This window comes from Megalops cyprinoides, chromosome 4, assembly GCF_013368585.1.
Source record: "Megalops cyprinoides isolate fMegCyp1 chromosome 4, fMegCyp1.pri, whole genome shotgun sequence".
Taxonomy (NCBI): Eukaryota; Metazoa; Chordata; class Actinopteri; order Elopiformes; family Megalopidae; genus Megalops; species Megalops cyprinoides.
In genome coordinates this window covers 10,677,888-10,697,170 of record NC_050586.1, presented here as the reverse complement: position 1 = coordinate 10,697,170, position 19,283 = coordinate 10,677,888, and the positions used below count along the sequence as shown (strand labels likewise).

Here is a 19,283-nt window from a genome sequence, read left to right as displayed (position 1 = left end):
TGCATATTGTTACATCTGACGACTAGCATCCAGCAGTTCATTACGTTTTGCAGCTGACGGAGTTGTGCTTGCCAACATGCGTTAATACTAAAGACACTAGCAACTGTGCAAATTGAAAGGTCAGGTCACTAATGTGCATAGCACAAAATCGGACACAAGCCAAAACTACACTTATGCTGAAAAGCGAATGACAACACGTAGACCGGTTTATATAATTTCATTTTATTCAGTAGTTCAGTGCTGTACTCATTTTATGATTTATTTAACCTTTCAATGTTCCAACCTTTTCTGGCTGCCATCGGCAAACAGATTACAGTGAACTTGTTAAAACACCTGTATATTTACTGAAACAGATCACCTAACATTTTCAAGAGCCTTTCATTTTCAAGACCCCTAAAAATAAAACGAAACAAAAAGCACAAGTCTATGAAGTTAATGAACACAAAAAGTGCATCCTGTTGAGAATCCTGTGGAAATGTACTCGATTATCTCATTAATACTTCTCCCTGGCTGTGAAAAAAAGGCAATAATTCACAATAATATCACTGGACTATGGGCCATTAGGATTCCCTACCGGTGGATCCTTTGAAAGTTGCATGGAGGCTCCAAAGTCCAAGTTGGAGAGGATGAGCAGACTTTGTTTGCATTTGCGTGTGTACATGAGAACGGGTGTGTATATGTGGGAGGTGTTCTGGCCTTGGTTTCCACACTTGCTGAACTCAAACCACTACTAAGGTTGTGAAAAGAATGGTACAATATACTGAAGACTGTGCTCTCCAGAACTAGGACTGGACATACATACTGGTGCTAGTGATCCCATATGGATCAGACCCCCTGGGCGAAACCAAAATGGAGACGCCTCAGAACAGATTGTGTGGGCCAGCCACTGCTGATGTACTCCCGTCACACTGAAAGGAGGGGTGGCAAGGTAGATTGAGGCTTGGACAAACTGATATCCAAAAAGGTTTTGTAGGTTTTGGAAGAGGAGGGTGTAGTGGATTATTACGAGGGAAGGCTGCAGCAAACAGAACGGTTAAATTCCTATGAAAATGAGCCTAACCCCAGCTTAATCAAACAGCCAAATAAAACGCCAAACAACCTAGTTACATGTTGGCTGTGGCAAAGGCTTGGAGTGCAGCATGATAACCTGTGTTCCACCACCTATTTCACACAACCAACCCACCTATTTTAAACAACAACCACTTTTCCAGAATGTAAATATAATGGGGGAGGGGGGGCTGGGGGGGAATCTCCCAAGCATTTTAATAAGAAACTTTAAGGTCCAGTTCTGTTGTGGAGTCAACCGTTTACACTGATAAATCCTGTGAACACTGCATCCACCATGTAGGAGCAGTTCCAAAAAACCTGACACTTCGCAGTTGCAATGGGCCTTGGTAAATAAAAGAAAAAAAAGAAGAAAGAAAGAGAGAAAAAGAATCACATTAACTGAGCTTGGTGAAGTTTTGGTGTAAAATTCCTGTCTGAAGACCTGAAGTCTTTTCATGTGTAAGACACTTTGACAAAACCTTTCATCAAAACACAAAACTGCAGTTACATTACACACTGAGCACCAATTACTTCATGGTGCTCTGCCCCAACCCAATATTACTGTATTGTAGCACACAAAAGACAACATGTACAGCCATACTTCCAACATTGTTTCCACAACCACACACACGCATACACACACTTACTTCACAGGTCTTAAGTTGTCCCAGAGCTTTAGTTTGGAAAAAATCTTTTTTTTGACATGTACAGTGACAGCATCAAATTGGAGGAGGAAGTGCGATTCTCAAGCTTCACTTCCATATCGATTGTATTTTTCAAGTTACCAGAAGGCAACTCTTTAAAGTTTTGGTCTCATCAGTCATGGCTCCATAAACCACCCAAAGCACTGCAATCCCTCTCTCTGCCCATTTCCCTCCAAGTGCCAATAAGAGAATGACCACACAAATGGCATCAGGATTTCTCATACCATTACTGTTAATGAAGCAAAAAATAAAAGAACATAGTTTAAGACTGCAGACAAAATGTTCACTGATATTTCAGAAGTACTGGAGTCAGTGCCGCATGTCAGTCCTACATGTTTAAAGTACATACAGTCAAAAACACTTAATGCCTCAAATACTGTCTCCAACACCCAAAAACTGTGAAAAGAATTTAATCACAGCTCATGTGTGAAAAAGGAAAAAAGGAGATGAAATCTTACATGTGCCAGACTGCAAGCTCCTTTACAAAGCTTCCAGGTAGCAATTAGGAACTTCTCATAAACAAATGCTTAAAAAAAAATTCCACTTAAAAAAAAAAAAAACTGAAAACAAGTTAACATCAATGATCATTTCATACTGCCAGTGCACAATGTATTTTTTGGTCTTTGATTCGATATAGTAAGTGAACTTTTCAAGACAAGGACAAAAGCCCACCAATGTGGACTGATAGAAAATACAGACACAACTGACCAGAATGCTTCCCATTCTACTAGACTATGATTTATTTTACTCTGATCAAATATTTTTCAATCCACCTTAACCCCTTCAGACATGCACACGGTCCCATACTCACTCTCTGTCACACATACACACACAACCCCCGCACTCAGACATAACTATTACACTTCATTATTCATACACCAAGTAACTGCAGTTATAATGTAAACCTGAAAGCTCTCCAGCCATCATCAGTCAGGGGGGAGGCCAGCAATGGCAATCAATAGGAGTCAATGCTTATGATAGAACTTCAGCCACACAATCAAAATTTCACCACATCTGTTTAAGACGACCTACGAATACGATTTGATGATCCCTGGTCACTGAGATCAGGCCAATACTCAACCAGGTAAATACTTACTAGGTGGTTACATATCAGGGGGGTCTAATACATGCACATCTTGGATATGCAACCTGTTTTGCCTGCATTACCAGATCCTAGGCATTATTCATTAACTGGCTTTATTGTCCTTCTCCCTGATTTTTGGTTGTGCCATACTTCTGTTCCATCTTTACAATGCACCCCAGTGTCAATATTATATAGAAAAAATCCACTTGGGCTATCTTTGACGAACTGAACAAAGCCGAGTAGAAAACTACAGGTACAGTCACACACAGAACAGTGGTCAGCCCACACCAGGTGATGATAGTTGCCAGGGATTATGGGTGATTTTGTGTACTATTCATACAAAAATAAACTAACTATAGTGATCATTCTTTTACTCCTGTACAAATAATGCAGTGATTAAAAAAAAAAACTAAATGAACAACAAAAAAAAAAAAGATTCTAGACATTTGTACAATTCATAAATATGATAATCTTTCAACACCTTTCCTTGTCTTTTTCAGCTGTATGAAAATGCGTGGCCATACATGGAGCAGCGATCCAGTTCTTTAAACCACAGCTAATGCCACAGACATGGCCTGCTGATCAACACGATAGCATACTCCAGGCCCCTGCCTCGGGGTACTGGTGCAGTGACAGACCCCTGGACTGTGTTGTGCTTGGCAATACACCTCATCCACTTGGGGAGGGACTTAATACAGGGTTGGCTGTTAAGACCAGCACAGACGGTCGTGCTCTTTAGGATAACCTAGTACAGTAGTCTACGCAACAATGCCTCTGAAAGGGGATGCTGAACCAGCAGAGGCAACCCTGCCTCTGGAACCTAAAGACCAGTCGGTTAATGCCTGAGCATTCCTACCCAATTAACTCTCCTCAACTGCCCTGAACTCTGAAAAAAAGAACAATAAAAAAAAAAAGCAACCCACCAACAAAGTGTAGAGGTTTGCGCATGTGTCATGCGTGGCTGAGGTGGGCAAACAAACTTGGCAATTCAATCAAGAAACTCTCTCCCCAAAACATTACAAACGAAGAATAGAACTAGCCACGGACAGCATCTCATAGTGACCAAAAAAGGAAAAAAAGTATTGAATATCTACTCTGGTAACCGATTTGAAACAGGAATAAAAACAAAATAACGATTATGTACATGAAATAAAAAACAGTTGTCATGGCACCTGGTGATATAATAAAAAAAAAAAACATGAAAATAAGGATACTACAATACGCCTTTCACAGAAACAGGTTAAAAATGCAAAAACTAACTTTGACTGATGACTGTGTTAAGATTTTTCCTCTGGGCTGGGACAAACAGCAGTTGCAGTATAGTGTGGTGTGTTAATCGGTGTGTGTAAGTGCATGCGTGTGCTGGGGTGTCCAGCGATGTGGAAGTGAACAGAACTGGAGAGAAAATAAAGAGTGCAATTAAAACTAGAGCTGGCGGTGGTGTACATATGGGTCAGGCAGGCGTAGGACTAGAGAGATGGGGCAGGGGTGGATTTTGGGATATGAAGGGTTCTGTCAGAATTGAGGTCTAGTTCTGTTTGTCCTGGAATATGTACAGGTTGTTGGTGGTGGCCACGGCGATGATGTTCTCTTGCGGGTGCCAGGCCGTGTGCAGGATCTTCTTGTTAAAGTCCAGGCTGTCCACACTGATCTCATCCTTCTTGCGCTTGCCGCCCGCGCACACCTTTCGGGGCTTGAGCACCGAGCGCGGCTTGCTGCTCTCCCGGGACGCCTCCAGGGTCACGTCCCGCCGGTGGTTCCGGTCGAACATCCGGAAGAAGTTGTTGTAGGAGCCCGTCATCACCACGCTGGGTGGGTGAGGAGCGACATGGAGCAGGATGAGGAATCAGAGCAAGAAAGAGGGGAGAGGGGCACTCAGCATCACACAGACTAAGAGTGCTAAACCTTCACATTCACTTTACAATGTATTATGGGCTGCCCTATTACGGATCTGACTGTAAACATGTTAATCTCCTGATCTAACATTATTGAAAATTTCATTAACCCTTACACCGATATGGATCTGCTTATTAGTGTACAGAATACCAACTATTGCAGCATGAAGGCTCAAAGGCATCTCATTTTACCTCATGTGCATCTTAAAGTCTCAAGAGATGTGTTCAAAACCTGGTGTCGGAATTAGAGGGAATGAGGAATCTCTCTGTACACACATAAGCCAACCAGTTTAAGGAGAAATTCCTCTGTGCACACATGAGCCATCCAGTTTACGCAGGAATTCCTCTGTGTACATATGTGCCTTCTGGGATGGGGCTTTGTGGAGGAATTTCTCTGTGTACTCATAAGCAGGGAGCCTAAGCCCCAGACATGTCACTGACACAAATCAGACAAATCCACCTAGTGTAACCCACGACATATGTGCTCTGCTGGTGACTCAAGCTCGCCCTCGTTCCCTCTGACTCACTGTGATAAGGGCTGCTCTTGATAAAGCCACCCAGTGTTCACTTCTGATACATGCAGTGGACGTTCCTGAGCACGTCCCTGTATCCTGCTGGTCACAGGCCTGCCACCAAAATGCTGTAAAGCTACTAAGACCCACAAAGGGAAATGGGACTATGCCTATGCCATAATGGGAGTCTCCCCCTGCAGTGCTTCCTGCAGGCTTACTGTCCATGTTCTGCGTCTTAGCATTTTCACAATGCCTTGGCAAAAAGAAAAAGTGAGACTGAAAAAACTGAAAAATAAACTCCAGCCAAGATCACAAAAAACCTTTATGAACAGAAATGCAGTGTAGCATAGTGGTAAGGAGCTGGGCTTGTAACCAGAAAGCTGCTGGTTCAATTCCCCACTCGGGAACTTAACCCAGGAATGCCTCAGTAAATATCCAGCTGCATAAATGCAAGTCACTCTGGATAAGAGCGTCTCCTAAATAACAATTATGTAATGCAAAGTAAATGCAACTGAGCCATTGGTTATCATGACGTGTGGGCAGTGCCAACCTCTTTGGGAAGCAAGAGGGCAGGGCAATACTACAATGCTAGCTGTAGTTTAATTTTCAATTGGATACTCAACTGAGCAATTTCAAATATTTTTTGAGGCGCCAGTTAAGATATGTGTGTATTGCGAGTTCACCATAAAAATAAACACTGAATTAGCAACATGATATTGGTTGAGTCTACAAATAAACTTTGAAGAAATGATCTTGCTTTCACAACAAGTATCTACATCTCTCGCGTCACAAAACCGGTTACTTGTTGGCTAGCTTGTTAAATATAACTACACATTGTTGTCAACTACTGTAGCTAGCCTAATAAAAATGCAACATACTCATGTTAACTGTAGCACTAGAGTAAGTGGTGTCTGAAATGACTTGTTTGAATACACAGACAATAAATCCTTAATTTCTCTTCTTTTATGCTTTTGCCCTAAAGTATCAAACTATCACTTTCAGACAACACAGCAGAAGTTTCAGTTATGCTGGAAATTCTGCACACCTCCAACGGCTTTGGCCTTTTCATCCATTTCACATTTCTAAAAACCCCCTTCTATTTCAAATAATCTTTCTTTTACCACAAATTTATCACATTTATGTGCCGTTTTTAAATTACAGGAACTGTATTCACAACATTTACATTTTGTCATCTCAGAGTTCAAAAATGTACTTAATGAAGTCACAAGGACAATGACACATACTGAGATCCACAGACTACACCCAAATGAATCACTGCATTAAGCCCATTCATTCAACTTTTCCTAAAATGGAACAGGCCTACCACCAGTATAACACCCTGTTTGGCTTGTATTTTTATTTGTAACATAAACCTGCTTTAAAAGGCAGTGAATGTATACAGGGGTGGCAGTGTGGCATAGCGGTAAGGGGCAGGGCTCGTAACTGAAAGCTTGCTAGTTTGATTCCACGCTGGTGCACTGGTTGCTGTACCTTCGGGCCAGGTACATAACCCACAACTGCCTCGCTAAATATCCAGCTGCATGAACATATAAATATTGTAATTGGTGTAAGTCACTCTGCATAAGAGTGTTTGCTAAATGACCTGCAAAGCACCCCTCTGGATATTAATAACGTTTCTATAAATATCATATACACATCAAAAAAAAAACAAATCATTGGAACCATTTACATGTTAATACCAGTTATTGTGAAATCAGCTGGGAATCTGAGAATTTTGGTTGCGGGGGGGTGTCTCACTGTGCCAACAAGCTGAATGGTGCCACAGTCTGTGTGCCATGCCACTGATGCGGTGGTCACCCAGCTGTTCTCACACGGGTCACGATTTCCACATTCCTGTTCCCTGCTCTCAGACTGGCTCACCTGTCGTTCCCGTTCCAGCAGCACTCAAACTTGTCGAAGATGCAGTCGTTCTCGTAGAGCGAGCACAGCTTACTCCTGAGGTACTCGTGAACCTGCCCGAATGACAGTGTCAAGGTCAACGTCCATGTGTTAGACTTACGTACATTCTGTTACTTGCCATGCCCTGTATAGTTAATATCCTCAGCACCAATACCGAACATAAGATTGAGATCATCACAGACAGTGCATGTTTACATCTATGTGAGATTGTGTTTTGCAATTCGATGGCTGATCATCACTTGAGATGGTATAACATCAATCCGTCCAATGATTAAAGTGGTGACCCAGCGTGTACAAAATTCTGAATTTGTGCTTTGGAAGTTAATAACATTTTTTAAAAATAACTCCAGTTACACACAGTGCTTGACACAATGTTAATAGATGCTATTTTTCCTATATGGTTGACGTGAAATGCTTTATTTTTCATGAAATCAATTTACACCAGCAAAATGAATTCTGCTTTCTCTGACCATAACCAATTCATGTTAATGAACAGCACAGGTTTATTACAGATAGCAGGTTGAAATTTACCATGCTTTTTCAAAAGGATTTCTCAACAATTAATACATGGTTCTGCTTTCCTGTTTACAGTATCCAAGAGCTCCACCTAGTGGCAAATCTTTGAAAGAACGTGTACAGAGTCTTCCATGTCAAAAATTGATTTGCTCACTTTGGCTCCTATCACCCTACCCTCATGTTTACCTGATAGGTCTCTACAGGTCGGGTCTCCATGTTGAGGTCCCAGATCTTGACGGACAGGTAGTCCCGGGTCATCATGTAGCGGCCGCTGTGGCTGAACTTGACGTCGGAGATGGAGGAGATGATCTCGGAGAAGAAAGAGCGATTGCTTGGGTCCTCCGGCTCCTCGAACACTGACCACAGAGAACACCATGATTCGGTGCTCATGTGCCAGGACACACAACAGAAAGCAACCAGGAACACACTCACTCAAACATTTACCTACACAAATCGTTTAAGATATGATCAGATGATAAACTTGTGTAAAGTTCTTCATAGTAGGGGATTCAAGACCGCACATTTTCTTCTGTTAGAATTTCCACTTGACAGGAAATAATGTCATTATAACCAAGTATAACCTTACCCAATGCTAAACAGTCATCCGATACAAAAGAGGTGGAGATGCATTTTAGAAGGGAATATTCAAATTCGTACAGAGAATAAAAATGAGTGCGTTATTAAAACCTTGCTGCCCAACGTCATCCTTCTAAATGGGCGATTACATTACATTACTACATTACATTATTGGTATTTATCAGTTATCAGTACCCCCTTCTACCCTCTCCTGGAGAGTTATCATTTTTCTCTTACCCTCCTGGGACAGTATTAACTTCTTTGCTCCTTTCTGACATGGTATAACCCTTCTAGCCTCCCTGAGGGGGAATTCATCAACGTCCGCCCTTCCCTATGATACAACCCCTCGCTACCCCGCCCCCTCTATGCCCCAGGGTGGTACTGACGTTTGGAGTGCTTGTCACACAGCGCGGACGCCCTCATGTCACACAGGCGGATGGTGCCCTTGCTGCTGCTGTACACAAAGGTGTTGCACTGGTTTGGGTGGAACTCCGCAGCTGTGATCACCTCCGTCAGCTCCTCCATGTTGGCCGGTTTGATGTCCACGATGTCTGAGGGGTGGGGAGTCAAGGATAAATTCTCTCTCGTACATACATGCGCACACGCACGCACACGCACGCACACACACACACACACACACACACACACACACACACACACACACACACACACACACACACACACACGCATACACTGCCTAGAAGTGCCCTACCAGACGGGGACCACCCACCTACACCACTAGTGTTCAGAGACAAGCGTCCGCTCAAAAGGTTCAAGAGATCAGAGTGGACGCATTTCCCTAAAACGATGTCTACAGTGAACCTGATTATAGCCATGTCAAAGCCCCCGGCTACTAAGAAAACAGAGTGTGCCCTCTGCTGTACTTCAGGCATATAAAAGCTGTAGAGGCAAGACCCTGAATCGCACCAATGAGCTCCTATGGCCGTCGCAGTTGGCCATTAACTAAACCCAGTATCACCACTCAGCCTTTCATTCACACACAAGCACAGGATACTGAAGCTGCGGTCGGTGATCTCCAGGTGCCAGAGGTTAATGCGCAGGTCGTCTGCTGACAGGTAGGTCTCATAGTCGCTGTTGACCGAGATAGAGTTGATGTGGTAGGTGTGTGCGTTGGCAAACACTCGCCGTGGACTGGCTTCCACCATCAAGTCCATGGGCCTGAACACTGGCACCTGAAGGATTTACACACCATAATTAGTTTAACGTCCCTTTATACAACTTACTTTGACCTTAACTTTTCATTGTCTTTTCATTCTTGCAGACTGTAACGCTGCAGATACACAAAACTCCACAAAGCAGACGTTTCGATGGAACTCTGAATGCCATTTAAAGTCTAAATGTGATATCAAAATGCTTTGACACAACAGCAGGTCTGTAGCATCAAAGAGTAAAGAAAAAGGAAAAAAAAACAAAGGCACGCAATCCTGAGCTGTAAAGAATGTCTGATATTTAAAGCTCATGCTTTATTCAATAACAGCTGCATTAGATGGATTTCTATAGCCCAACTGCTAGAAACAGTTTCCAGAAAGGGCATAACCCAACCCTTAGTGTTGTGACGGTGGTGGGGTCTCTGTAGCGTCCGTCCTCCTCCTTCAGGTTGTAGCCCTCTGGTCTCTTGTCTCGTTCACTGATCTTCCACAGCTTAATTGTTTTATCTGAGGGTAACAAGACAGACAATCGTACAGAGATCAGTCCCCACCACTTGGCCTAGCCCCCCCACCCCCCCAAGCAAAAAAAATACTCCCAAAGCACAGATATGATCCCCCACAACCTCTCACAGCCTGGCTGCCACTTATCCTGCTGTGCTGCCCTCACTGAAGAGATGAAAGTTAACTGCTGCACAAGTGCCATCAGTTATACCAGATGGTGCCAGCAGTCTGCTGTGGAAAGCTTATGGAGAGCAATGAGGAGATTATGCATTTACTATTACACACACGTATAAACAAACCTTTAAGGCTATGAATAACACATGGAGGACATGTGCTGGGATCATTTTACAACCTGTAATTAGACCCAAGGTCTCTTCCCTGCCATGATAGTTTAATTAGCAATTTTCTGCATTATGTTGTTTTGACTGCATCTAAGCTCTGTGTCATGTCATTAGCATGAAGAGCGCAGCGGTGTTTGGAGCTCAGTAAAGCATTTCATTTGGGTACACTTGCGGGAATATCAAAAAAGCAAGAACTCGCAACTGGTGCTTTAAGGTTACAACTTGAACCTCAGCTTTCATTACAGAGCCATTCCAAACAAAATGCTCCTCCTCTCCCTGGATGCAGGATTCCTTTCAACGCAGATGAAATGAAGTGGCTAATGGACACAGTGCACATATTACAACCCCCACTACTGCATATTGGACCTATTTTTCTTTTACAGCCAGCTTGTTGCTTGATCAATGATTGACCTCTGCCGATTTCAAGCTGTGTTACAATGCACACTCTCAGTTTTTAGATCTCATTTTCTACTGAACCAAGACCTGGTACATTATTAATCTTTAACGTTTATAATTTGACTTCTATTTTTGAGACTCATTAATAAAGATGGAATCTTTAGCAGTCAAAGACCCACTTAAATGTAGACTACAATGGTGCCAGCCAATTTGGTGAAGCACAGTTCTCTAAAAATGAAACTAATAAAGTTTCAACAATAAAAGCAGATTTGGAATGCCTCCTACAAATGTTGGCACTATTAAATTTACAATACTATGCAGTTTAGTGTAACTGTGAAATTCTGGGTTCAAGTTCCAAAACCAAAAATCTGACTGCAAACTGTGCAACTGTGAATCACAATATTGGTCAAAATACTGCTAACAGCCTTATAGCTAGGCAGTGGTGTGGGTGAGTCAGGGTGTGTGTGTGTGTTACAACATTCCTCATCATCATTACTCTGATGAGAAATAATTCCCAATGCTTTCTCTGACATTTGCTGAATTGGCCCTGACTGTCCTGACCAAGACTTGGGTTCTGACCCATTTGCTGAGCAGCCCTTCACCCTTAGAGAATGATTAAATGACAGTATCCAATCTGACAAACCCACGGACCCCAGGCCCAGAACTCCAAGCGCTCCAATCACTGCACCATATGATGTTTACCTTTTTCTAAACACATTGGAAACAGCACATTGACTCATTTGGGGCAATGTATCTCTGCACTCAGAACGTGAGAGTCCAGACGAAGGCTACAGATCAGACACCACGAGACTGAAGTGCTGAGCGCCGTCTCGGCCACAGCGAGGTGACGCTCGGACACGCGACCGCACTGACCGTTTGTGGACAACAGGAACTGCGCTGCGTTCTTCTGGGGCAGCCAGCGGATCTTGTTGATCTTCTCCTCGATCTCCAAGCTCTTCAGGTAGTCGAACTCGGGCTCGTGGCTCTGGAAGGTGCTGTAAACGTTGTACTCGCCTCGGCACTGTGGCTGGCACTTGTTCTGTTGCGAGGAAATGGCAGCAACTCCCTCAGCTTCAATAAGAGCCAATTCATATATTGCCGCTACAGGCTCTGGGCGATTCCAAAAGTCGTAGTGATCAGTTGGGGCCCCCCCACACTTCACGCTTACCTCTAGCTCCTGCTGGAAGATGACCACACGGCCACCTTTATCCCCCGTGGCTAGCAGCTCCCCAGAGTGATTGAACTCCACCGTGGAGATAATGTCGGCTGTTCACAAAGGACAAAAAGCACACACAGGGACAGAAAGATGTCAGGCAAACTACTTTTGCCACAGCAGTGACAGGTTAGCTCTTGAAACAAGTGAAATCTCAGAGCGATCAGCCAGGTAGAATTCTTAATACTGCACTTCAATAATGAGGTCAACTTTGTAGATCTAGGGCAGTAATGCTTCTGTAGCACTTAGATCCATGTTCCAGGGAGACCCAAATTCAGCATGACTAACACACAGCCAAAGAACTACCTTCCTCTCGCATACAGACAGACAGACAGACAGACAGAGACAGACACACACACAGCACTATTAGGAAATCCTTTACACAGGAAAAAAAAAAACCACAGTGGTGTCTGATAGCTGCCAGAGGCTGTCAGAAATAATGAGTCAGGCCACATCACACAGAGGTAACATCCTCTTCCTCTTAGATCTACAGAACATTACCATCAACTCACAAATAGCTCTGCGCTGCCTCTGCACCTAGCGGTATAAATAGCTCTGAGAGCAAACCTCTGCTTGAGAACCCCCCTTTGTTGTGGTATGTACAACAGAAAAGCCACATCTTGTGCATGACTACCCTCTTCTCGCTCTGCTAGAGGGATGTGCGCATATCCGTGTCATCACTCCAGGTCTAAAGCTGGCCGCATGTGAGAGATGACTTGGCGCAGGCGTGGGCGGTTGCAGTGTCATCTCCAGCCTACTGCCGGTGCTGTTCCCCTGCGTCCCTCGGCCTGCCAACAATCCTGCTCTCATCGCTTCCCTGGCAGAGGCCTGGTGTCGGGTAGAGACGTCCCCAATGTCGTGCACGTGCCACAGAGGACGACATTATTCTGCTCCAGACAAACATGCCTACAGAGACGTCCCAACCGTGACATATAAACACCTGCACGCTCACGCAATATGCAGGCTACCTGCTACCCACACTCGTTCCCTTTCGGATTGTTTCAAATGTGTGCACTGAACAACACGAGGGTGCATTGATTTAACTCTTCCGACTTCAATCTCCTCTGAACACGATTATTTTGACGGCAACTGGGCACCATCACACATATAACCACAGTCATGAATACAGCCACAAAGCATGCTTCTTTCTGAATGCTTCTATTATTTAATGGGAGAAGCGCATTCATAACATTACAATGGAATTTTTGTTTGTGGGTTCCCTCTTGCAGTAAAAAAAACAACCATTATCCAGCCTGATTGCAGATGCATGGACATCATTTTCCACTTCATGCAATGTTGCCGTTTTTAGCTGCAGGTCATCTGTGATGCCCTGGTGTTAAATTAAAATGGTCTACGGTGCTGAAATTCTGCATCAGCTGCTTTATACAGTATTTTGTATAACAGTTCAGAAGATGTGGGGAAAAAAGATTTAGAGGGTTGTTGTTACAGACCCAGACCTTACAACCTTACAAAAGTACACACAAGAAGGTTAGGCTAAAAACAGTCAAGAGGAATTGATACTAAACAAAATATCTCAAACTGATATTAGGGATCACACAACTTGTCATATTCCAGGACACAGCATGTGTGCTTAGAGTTCAGTGTGAGTTGAACGAAAATGTAGTGTGAACAGATGAGTTTTCAGTTTGCAGTGGGAAGATGGGCAGTGATTCGGCATTTATGACTGTTCTGGGGAACTAATTCCACCACTGGGGGGCCAGAGAGTAGAGAACAGACATGACCGACACAATGGAATCTTTGGGAGAGAGTTGACAAGTTGACCAAAGGTTGCTGAGGATAGTAATCTGGCAAGAATGTAAGGTTTGGTAATGGACTGAAGGTAAGAGGGTGCTGCTCCTCTTACTATTCCTTGGGCTAGAACCAGTTTTTTTATTCTGACCCCAACTGGTAACCAATGGAGGGAGATGAAAGGTGTGACATGCTAACATTTTGACTACTTATGGACAAGACAAGCAGGAGCATTCTGGATGAGCTGGAGGGGCCTGATGGCACATTTAGGGAAACCAGTAGTTTCAATAGTTCAGTATGGGCAGTGCAAGTCCCTCAGCAATGAGCTAGGCAGCTTATGTAGTGAGAAAGAGAGAAATTTTGTGGATACTGCAGAGGTAACAGGCAGTTGTGGACTGTGGAGGGGTTTATGGTTGGCTTTTAAAGAAGGACTGAGGCATGGGACAAATATCAGCTGCCAGTGAAAAGCAAAATACCTGTTACAATATATTTTGCTTGCTATACGGACCATTTCAGGACTCTGAATATCACAGCTGTGAAAGCTTTTGCATGAATTTCTCTCCTGTTCAATGGTTTACAACACAGCTTCTGGGTAATATGCTGACTGTACTGCTGAGGACACAATTCTGACAGAAAAAATAAAAAATACAAGCCTCAAACCTTCCTATAGCCCTTGTTTGGATTGGATTCTGCACACTCCCACTGGTCCCTTTCCTCTGGTCACTGCTGCCCTTTAACCCCAAACCCCCTCTCTCTGTAAGGTCCCACTAACCTCTCTGCTCTCATGTCTGACAGCCAGTGACTACAACCATTAGCAAGTGTGATAATATATCACAAGATACCAGTCTCTGATTTGTTAATTCACTGCTGAAATTCACTGCTGTGGGATGGGTTTAGACATGTTATAGTCAGGCTAAGGCCGGTTCATACTAAAATGGTACTTGGGAGCAAAACTATAAGTGCAGTTCAATGCAACCTGAATACACTATAAGACTAATCACAACAAACATTCTGAAGGGTTCTACCCCTGTCTGCAGGCTGGTGGGTGTTCATTTCAGACTCTGAAAAAAAGCATCTTTACTACTTCCTGTAGGGACTCTTCTGATTGTGGTTACAAGCTTGTGCAATGCCACCCTAGCTCAATGAATTGATATAGCCTACTTGACATTTGTTCAGCAGATCTCTTGGTCCAAGGTGTCATATGTTAACTTTGAAATACTACTCGCTTCCACAGATGAAACCGGCTCAGGTTCAGCATGTTATTGGGTACAGCAGCAGTGCAAAATGTAGGATTAACACCTGTCCAGTTCCTAATCAACGCATCACAAGGCATTAGTCACACCAGCACCTGCATACAATTTCAATATGCGATATGCTTAACTTTGGTCTTGTACTCTGCACTAATTTACTAGCCAACTGTGCTTAACTAATATTCAAAGATGAAGTACATAAAAATGACAAGAGAAACTTTTGGGAAAGCATCTCTGACAAACCCTTCGCTCACTGCAAAGCTGTTTACTCCCCCTCACAGTTTATGGAGGGGCACACAGCTCGCATCAACTCCCGGTGATAGGTGCTCGCTCAGTTCAGTCACTGTGAGGAAGCGTGTTAAGTTAAACACGGAAATATTCTTCAGATTAATGACAGCGCCTGAAGGCCGCAAAAACTTAATACATGGCACATTAAATAACCATGCCTTCCCAGGGCTGTGAGGGAGCGCAGTGCTCTGCCTTTATAGTAGGTCCATTTCTCATGATACGCCATCACCCTGCGCACGTTTCTAAAATAGCCTAAGACAGCGAAAATTATTCCGACACATGGCAGTGGAACATTTGTGCCCATTACCTTAGTTTCACTTCCTGTCGAAGCTTGCATGAACCAGCTCGAGACTGCACTGAGATACAAGATGCATGGTTTTAGGAGGATCTCCTGGAGCTTACCTGCGAGTATAGGAAGTGCACCCCTACAGAGAGTTCAGAGGGAGCAGGACGTTCCTGATTAAAATCCAAGTTAGAGTGTAACATAGCACTATAATCCCGGATTGACTGGGTGATAACTCCAGACTTGGGATTACATGCCAATATCGAATCCCTGCCAGGCTGCTAGCTCCCTGCACCAGCTTTAAGAGATCTGAGGCAGAGGTTAGCGGGTACCTGCGCAACCTGCTGCTCCTGCCTCTGTCCGTGCCCAAAAAAAAAAAAAAAAAAATTCAAGCGCACCTCCCCCGCGACACCCTGCTGGAGCTGCGATTACCTGTGTCAGAGTACCTTCACAGGCCTGTTCTGGGAGGATGGCATTTTCAGACGTTGAGGCACGCCCATCTTTAAAGCTTGTTTACGAAGGTGATCGTAATAAAAACCTTTCTAGTTTGTAACCATTCTGCTGTGCATTTGGGTCATGAGTGGACAGTACAGGAAGGGAGTAATGCCAAACAGTGACTGTGTTAAAGTCTGCGACCTCAGCGCCGAGGTGAACGCTTACCTTCAGCGACTTCGTCGTCGATGGCTCCTTTGACTTGAGAGAAGCACCACTGCACATCGTTGCTCCCACCTCCGGCTCCTGAAACCATAAAAAATAGCTTTAACTTTCAAGGCGATTAACGCTCCCCATTTAAAAACATGACACCACATGGCTTAGATGAGGGCATTCCCTGGTACAAGTCTTCATGTTGAACATATTTTAAATGGCATGCGAGTCAGTTGTTTAGGGAGTGCTCTAACCCTTGTATGATTTGCGGTTTTTAGACTAATGGAGGGTAAGGACACTGAGCTAAGAATGAAAAAAAAAATAATAATCCCAGAACACCAAACCCCACTCACTGTCCTCTGACTAGCTGGCACGAAAATTTAATGGAGAAGATGGCGATTTCACAACTATCACCAGCAACAGTATAAAAACTGATATCTTCCACTCTCTGCAACAAGTGATCCCACGCACTGAACCAACACAATTATTATACAAATGTAACAGTTGCACACTCAGGAAAAAAAAGAGTACAGAATTCCATTCCACACATTCACTCCTCTCATTTTTGTTTCATTGGCTCATATCTCCCGGCAAATTTAACAAAAGTGAAGTCCACATCAGGAAAAAGTATGCACATATGACCCAAATATTAACTTGTCGTGACAAGAACATGTTCCTGCAAGCAAAATGCTCCAATATTCACTTCGGCTAGATCTTACTTGTTCTGTGCCATTACGGCTATGAGCCATTCTTCACATATTAGCTCGAATGAGTACATCTGCAACAACAGAAGCAACAAGAACTAAATTTCGTGACACTACCGTTCAATGCTTTGTCAATGAACAGTTTGGACACGTGACGTGCACTGTGGGCACAATACCGTTGCATATTTTTAATACCTGCAGTATAGACGTAAGTCCACGCCCTGTTGACTCAACCAACGGATTGTTTTCACGCGGCACAATACAACAGGTTAGTTGAACCTGGGAGGCCCAAGCGATTGTCTTAAATTCTACAATGGAAAATAACAGTTCCTCTCATTTTAAAGAAGCAACTTGTGCAGAAGAGAACTAAATTATGAACCAGGCAAATCAAATTAAAAAGTAAACATGTAAATCTAGTGGAAAAAAATAAATCATGCAAATGTATTTTAAGGTATAAAATTATGGCACTGAGAGCAGCTCTGCTGAAGGCTTACGGAGAATGGTGTTATAATCTCACCATGTCCAGCCACGATCATGCCTACAGCCTCTTTATAATATTTTCATTAGGTCTTGTTTTAACGGCACAAGACCAAAGAGGTAAAGCTTTTCCCTAATACTAAATTGTGACCTCAAATATGGTAAATACAGTGATACAACAAAAATAAGTAAGCAGCTAGCGTTAGCTGGCTGTTTGTCGTCAGATGGTGTAGGAATTTATGATAGGAAAGCGTAAAACTTTCAGCTCAATTAAGTACCTAAGCACCTTCATGCCAGATGCTTTATACGTGAGCAACAAATGAAGAGATCAAAGCACACCCCGCCTAAACTAGCCAGGGAGCTAGCCCCCAAGCGTGCACTTGGGGACATGAGGAAAAAAGATCGCCATCGCAAGAGGCTAGCATGCTAACTAGCTTCAGGGCGTAAGGTGTAACTGTCTCTCCAGTTAAAATGGTCCTCTTGTCTCTTGGTGAGTTCAGCCAGCCCCGACTTCACTTCTAAATCCTCCTTTTCCTGCATTCGCCCAAAATATTTAAATATTATGTCATGCATTTAAATTCTAGGACAGATAAGCAGCAAACCCTGCTAGCGTGCTACATTATCACGTTAGCCAGAAGTTAGCCAAGTACCCATCACTGAAATAAAATGCATTAGCTAACTTTGAGCGAATTATTTTCCCCAAACCATACTAGCGAGTACCAGTAGTTTACCATCATGGAAATCTGTTACTAATGTAATCAGACCAATGACATAAAACAAGCTAGCTAGCTGAAACGAATGGAGAAAAACTTTATGCAGCCGGAATCCAAAAATGCAACGAGGTGGTAAGGTAATTCATAAGCGCACAAACGTTATTAAAATACTGCACCGAATTAACTCTAGGTAATTATGATGGACATAATAGGTAGTTGTGAAGAAAGCGGTGCAATTAAATTCTTTCACATCGATTCTAAATAGACATACTGCTAGTTCTTCCGAGCTGTGTAAGCACACGCTCCAAGAGTAAGTAGCTAGCTAACAGCTAGAGGTTTTAGCACCATCTCGCCCAGATTTCACGTGGGGAGCTACGGAAGGAAAGGTGGGGGAGACCGGGAGGCGGATGACTGGAAGACATGAAGGCGACTTTTACACAGAGAGCGATCGATTTCTCACACTGTTTCCTTAACCCATCGTTAAAAGGGGAGGTTAAACTGTGGCTAGCTGGGAAGCTAGCTAGCTAGCTAGTTAGCAACACCGGAAAAAGACCGGCCACCTCTTTCAGCAGCGACAGACTTGCCCTTTTCATTTTTTTACGGTTTACCTGCCATGGTGAGAGGGAATCTCTGTCGCGGGCTCGGGCCCTGGTCTTGTCAATTTTGCCGGCCTTCAGTGTATGCAAGCGGACGCTCGCTGAGGATGGAGGTGGATCGTGAAGTTTAAAAAAGTATGGGGCTCTCTGCTTGACTGGCTACCTCCTCTCACACTCTTTCTCGCTCGCTTACCCTCTCAGCACTCTCCCTCTCAATTCCTCTCTCTCTCCCCAACACTTTCAAAATGGCGCAACCTCCTCCCGCACTGACGTCAGTAAGATCGACGTACCCCCATGGGAGGGAGGAGGGAAGCTATGGCAAAGATAGCAATTATTACTATTATTTTCTCACGCAGCCTCAATACGTTTGAGCATGGCTTCCAACTCGACCGTAATGGATCTGGTCCAAACAAATCCCAGTGCGTTGAGTGGACTTTGAATATCGTTCCCTCTTTTCTCGTCAACAAATATTGACGCATTTTAAATACGTACCGACCTTATAGCGCCACATAGATGCGCAGGAACTTTGTTGTCAGAATATATCCGACCTACGGTAATGCAGACATAATTTATAGAATTGCTTTACCGTAGGACAGGTGACAATTTAGTAGCTACCTTCAGTGAGGCCAGCCTACACACCAACAGTTGTACCAGTTGTTCTACTGACAGGCTATGGTGTATTAACCCACACATCCCACAGATAT

At 43.6% G+C, this 19,283-nt stretch overlaps 1 protein-coding gene across 2 annotated transcripts; it reads right to left on the bottom strand.

Moving 5' to 3' along the window:
• Nucleotides 1-4,005: 4,005 nt before the first annotated feature.
• Nucleotides 4,006-18,832, bottom strand: ppp2r2aa (protein phosphatase 2, regulatory subunit B, alpha a). 2 transcript variants are annotated; one of them, XM_036526769.1, is made up of 10 exons: nt 18,592-18,832; nt 16,105-16,182; nt 11,830-11,927; nt 11,535-11,700; nt 9,818-9,930; nt 9,270-9,447; nt 8,641-8,805; nt 7,865-8,034; nt 7,124-7,215; nt 4,006-4,643 (listed from the first exon to the last, which is right to left on the bottom strand). In XM_036526769.1, the coding sequence occupies exons 1-10, from the start codon at nt 18,596-18,598 to the stop codon at nt 4,364-4,366; spliced, it is 1,347 nt and encodes a 448-aa protein (XP_036382662.1). In that variant the 5' UTR covers nt 18,599-18,832; the 3' UTR covers nt 4,006-4,363. The 2 variants fall into 2 exon arrangements, with proteins under 2 accessions (XP_036382662.1, XP_036382661.1); XM_036526768.1 differs by lacking the exon at nt 18,592-18,832 and having other exon boundaries at nt 16,105-16,192.
• Nucleotides 18,833-19,283: the final 451 nt, after the last annotated feature.

Coding starts and splice junctions, on each gene's coding strand:
- ppp2r2aa (XM_036526768.1), bottom strand. CDS start 16,192: ATGGTTTCAGGAGCCGGAGGTGGGAGCAACGATGTGCAGTGGTGCTTC. Junction 11,928..16,104: donor CGACGACGAAGTCGCTGAAG/GTAAGCGTTCAC, acceptor CTTTGTGAACAG/CCGACATTATCTCCACGGTG. Junction 9,448..9,817: donor CCACCGTCACAACACTAAGG/GTTGGGTTATGC, acceptor TAAATCCTTCAG/GTGCCAGTGTTCAGGCCCAT.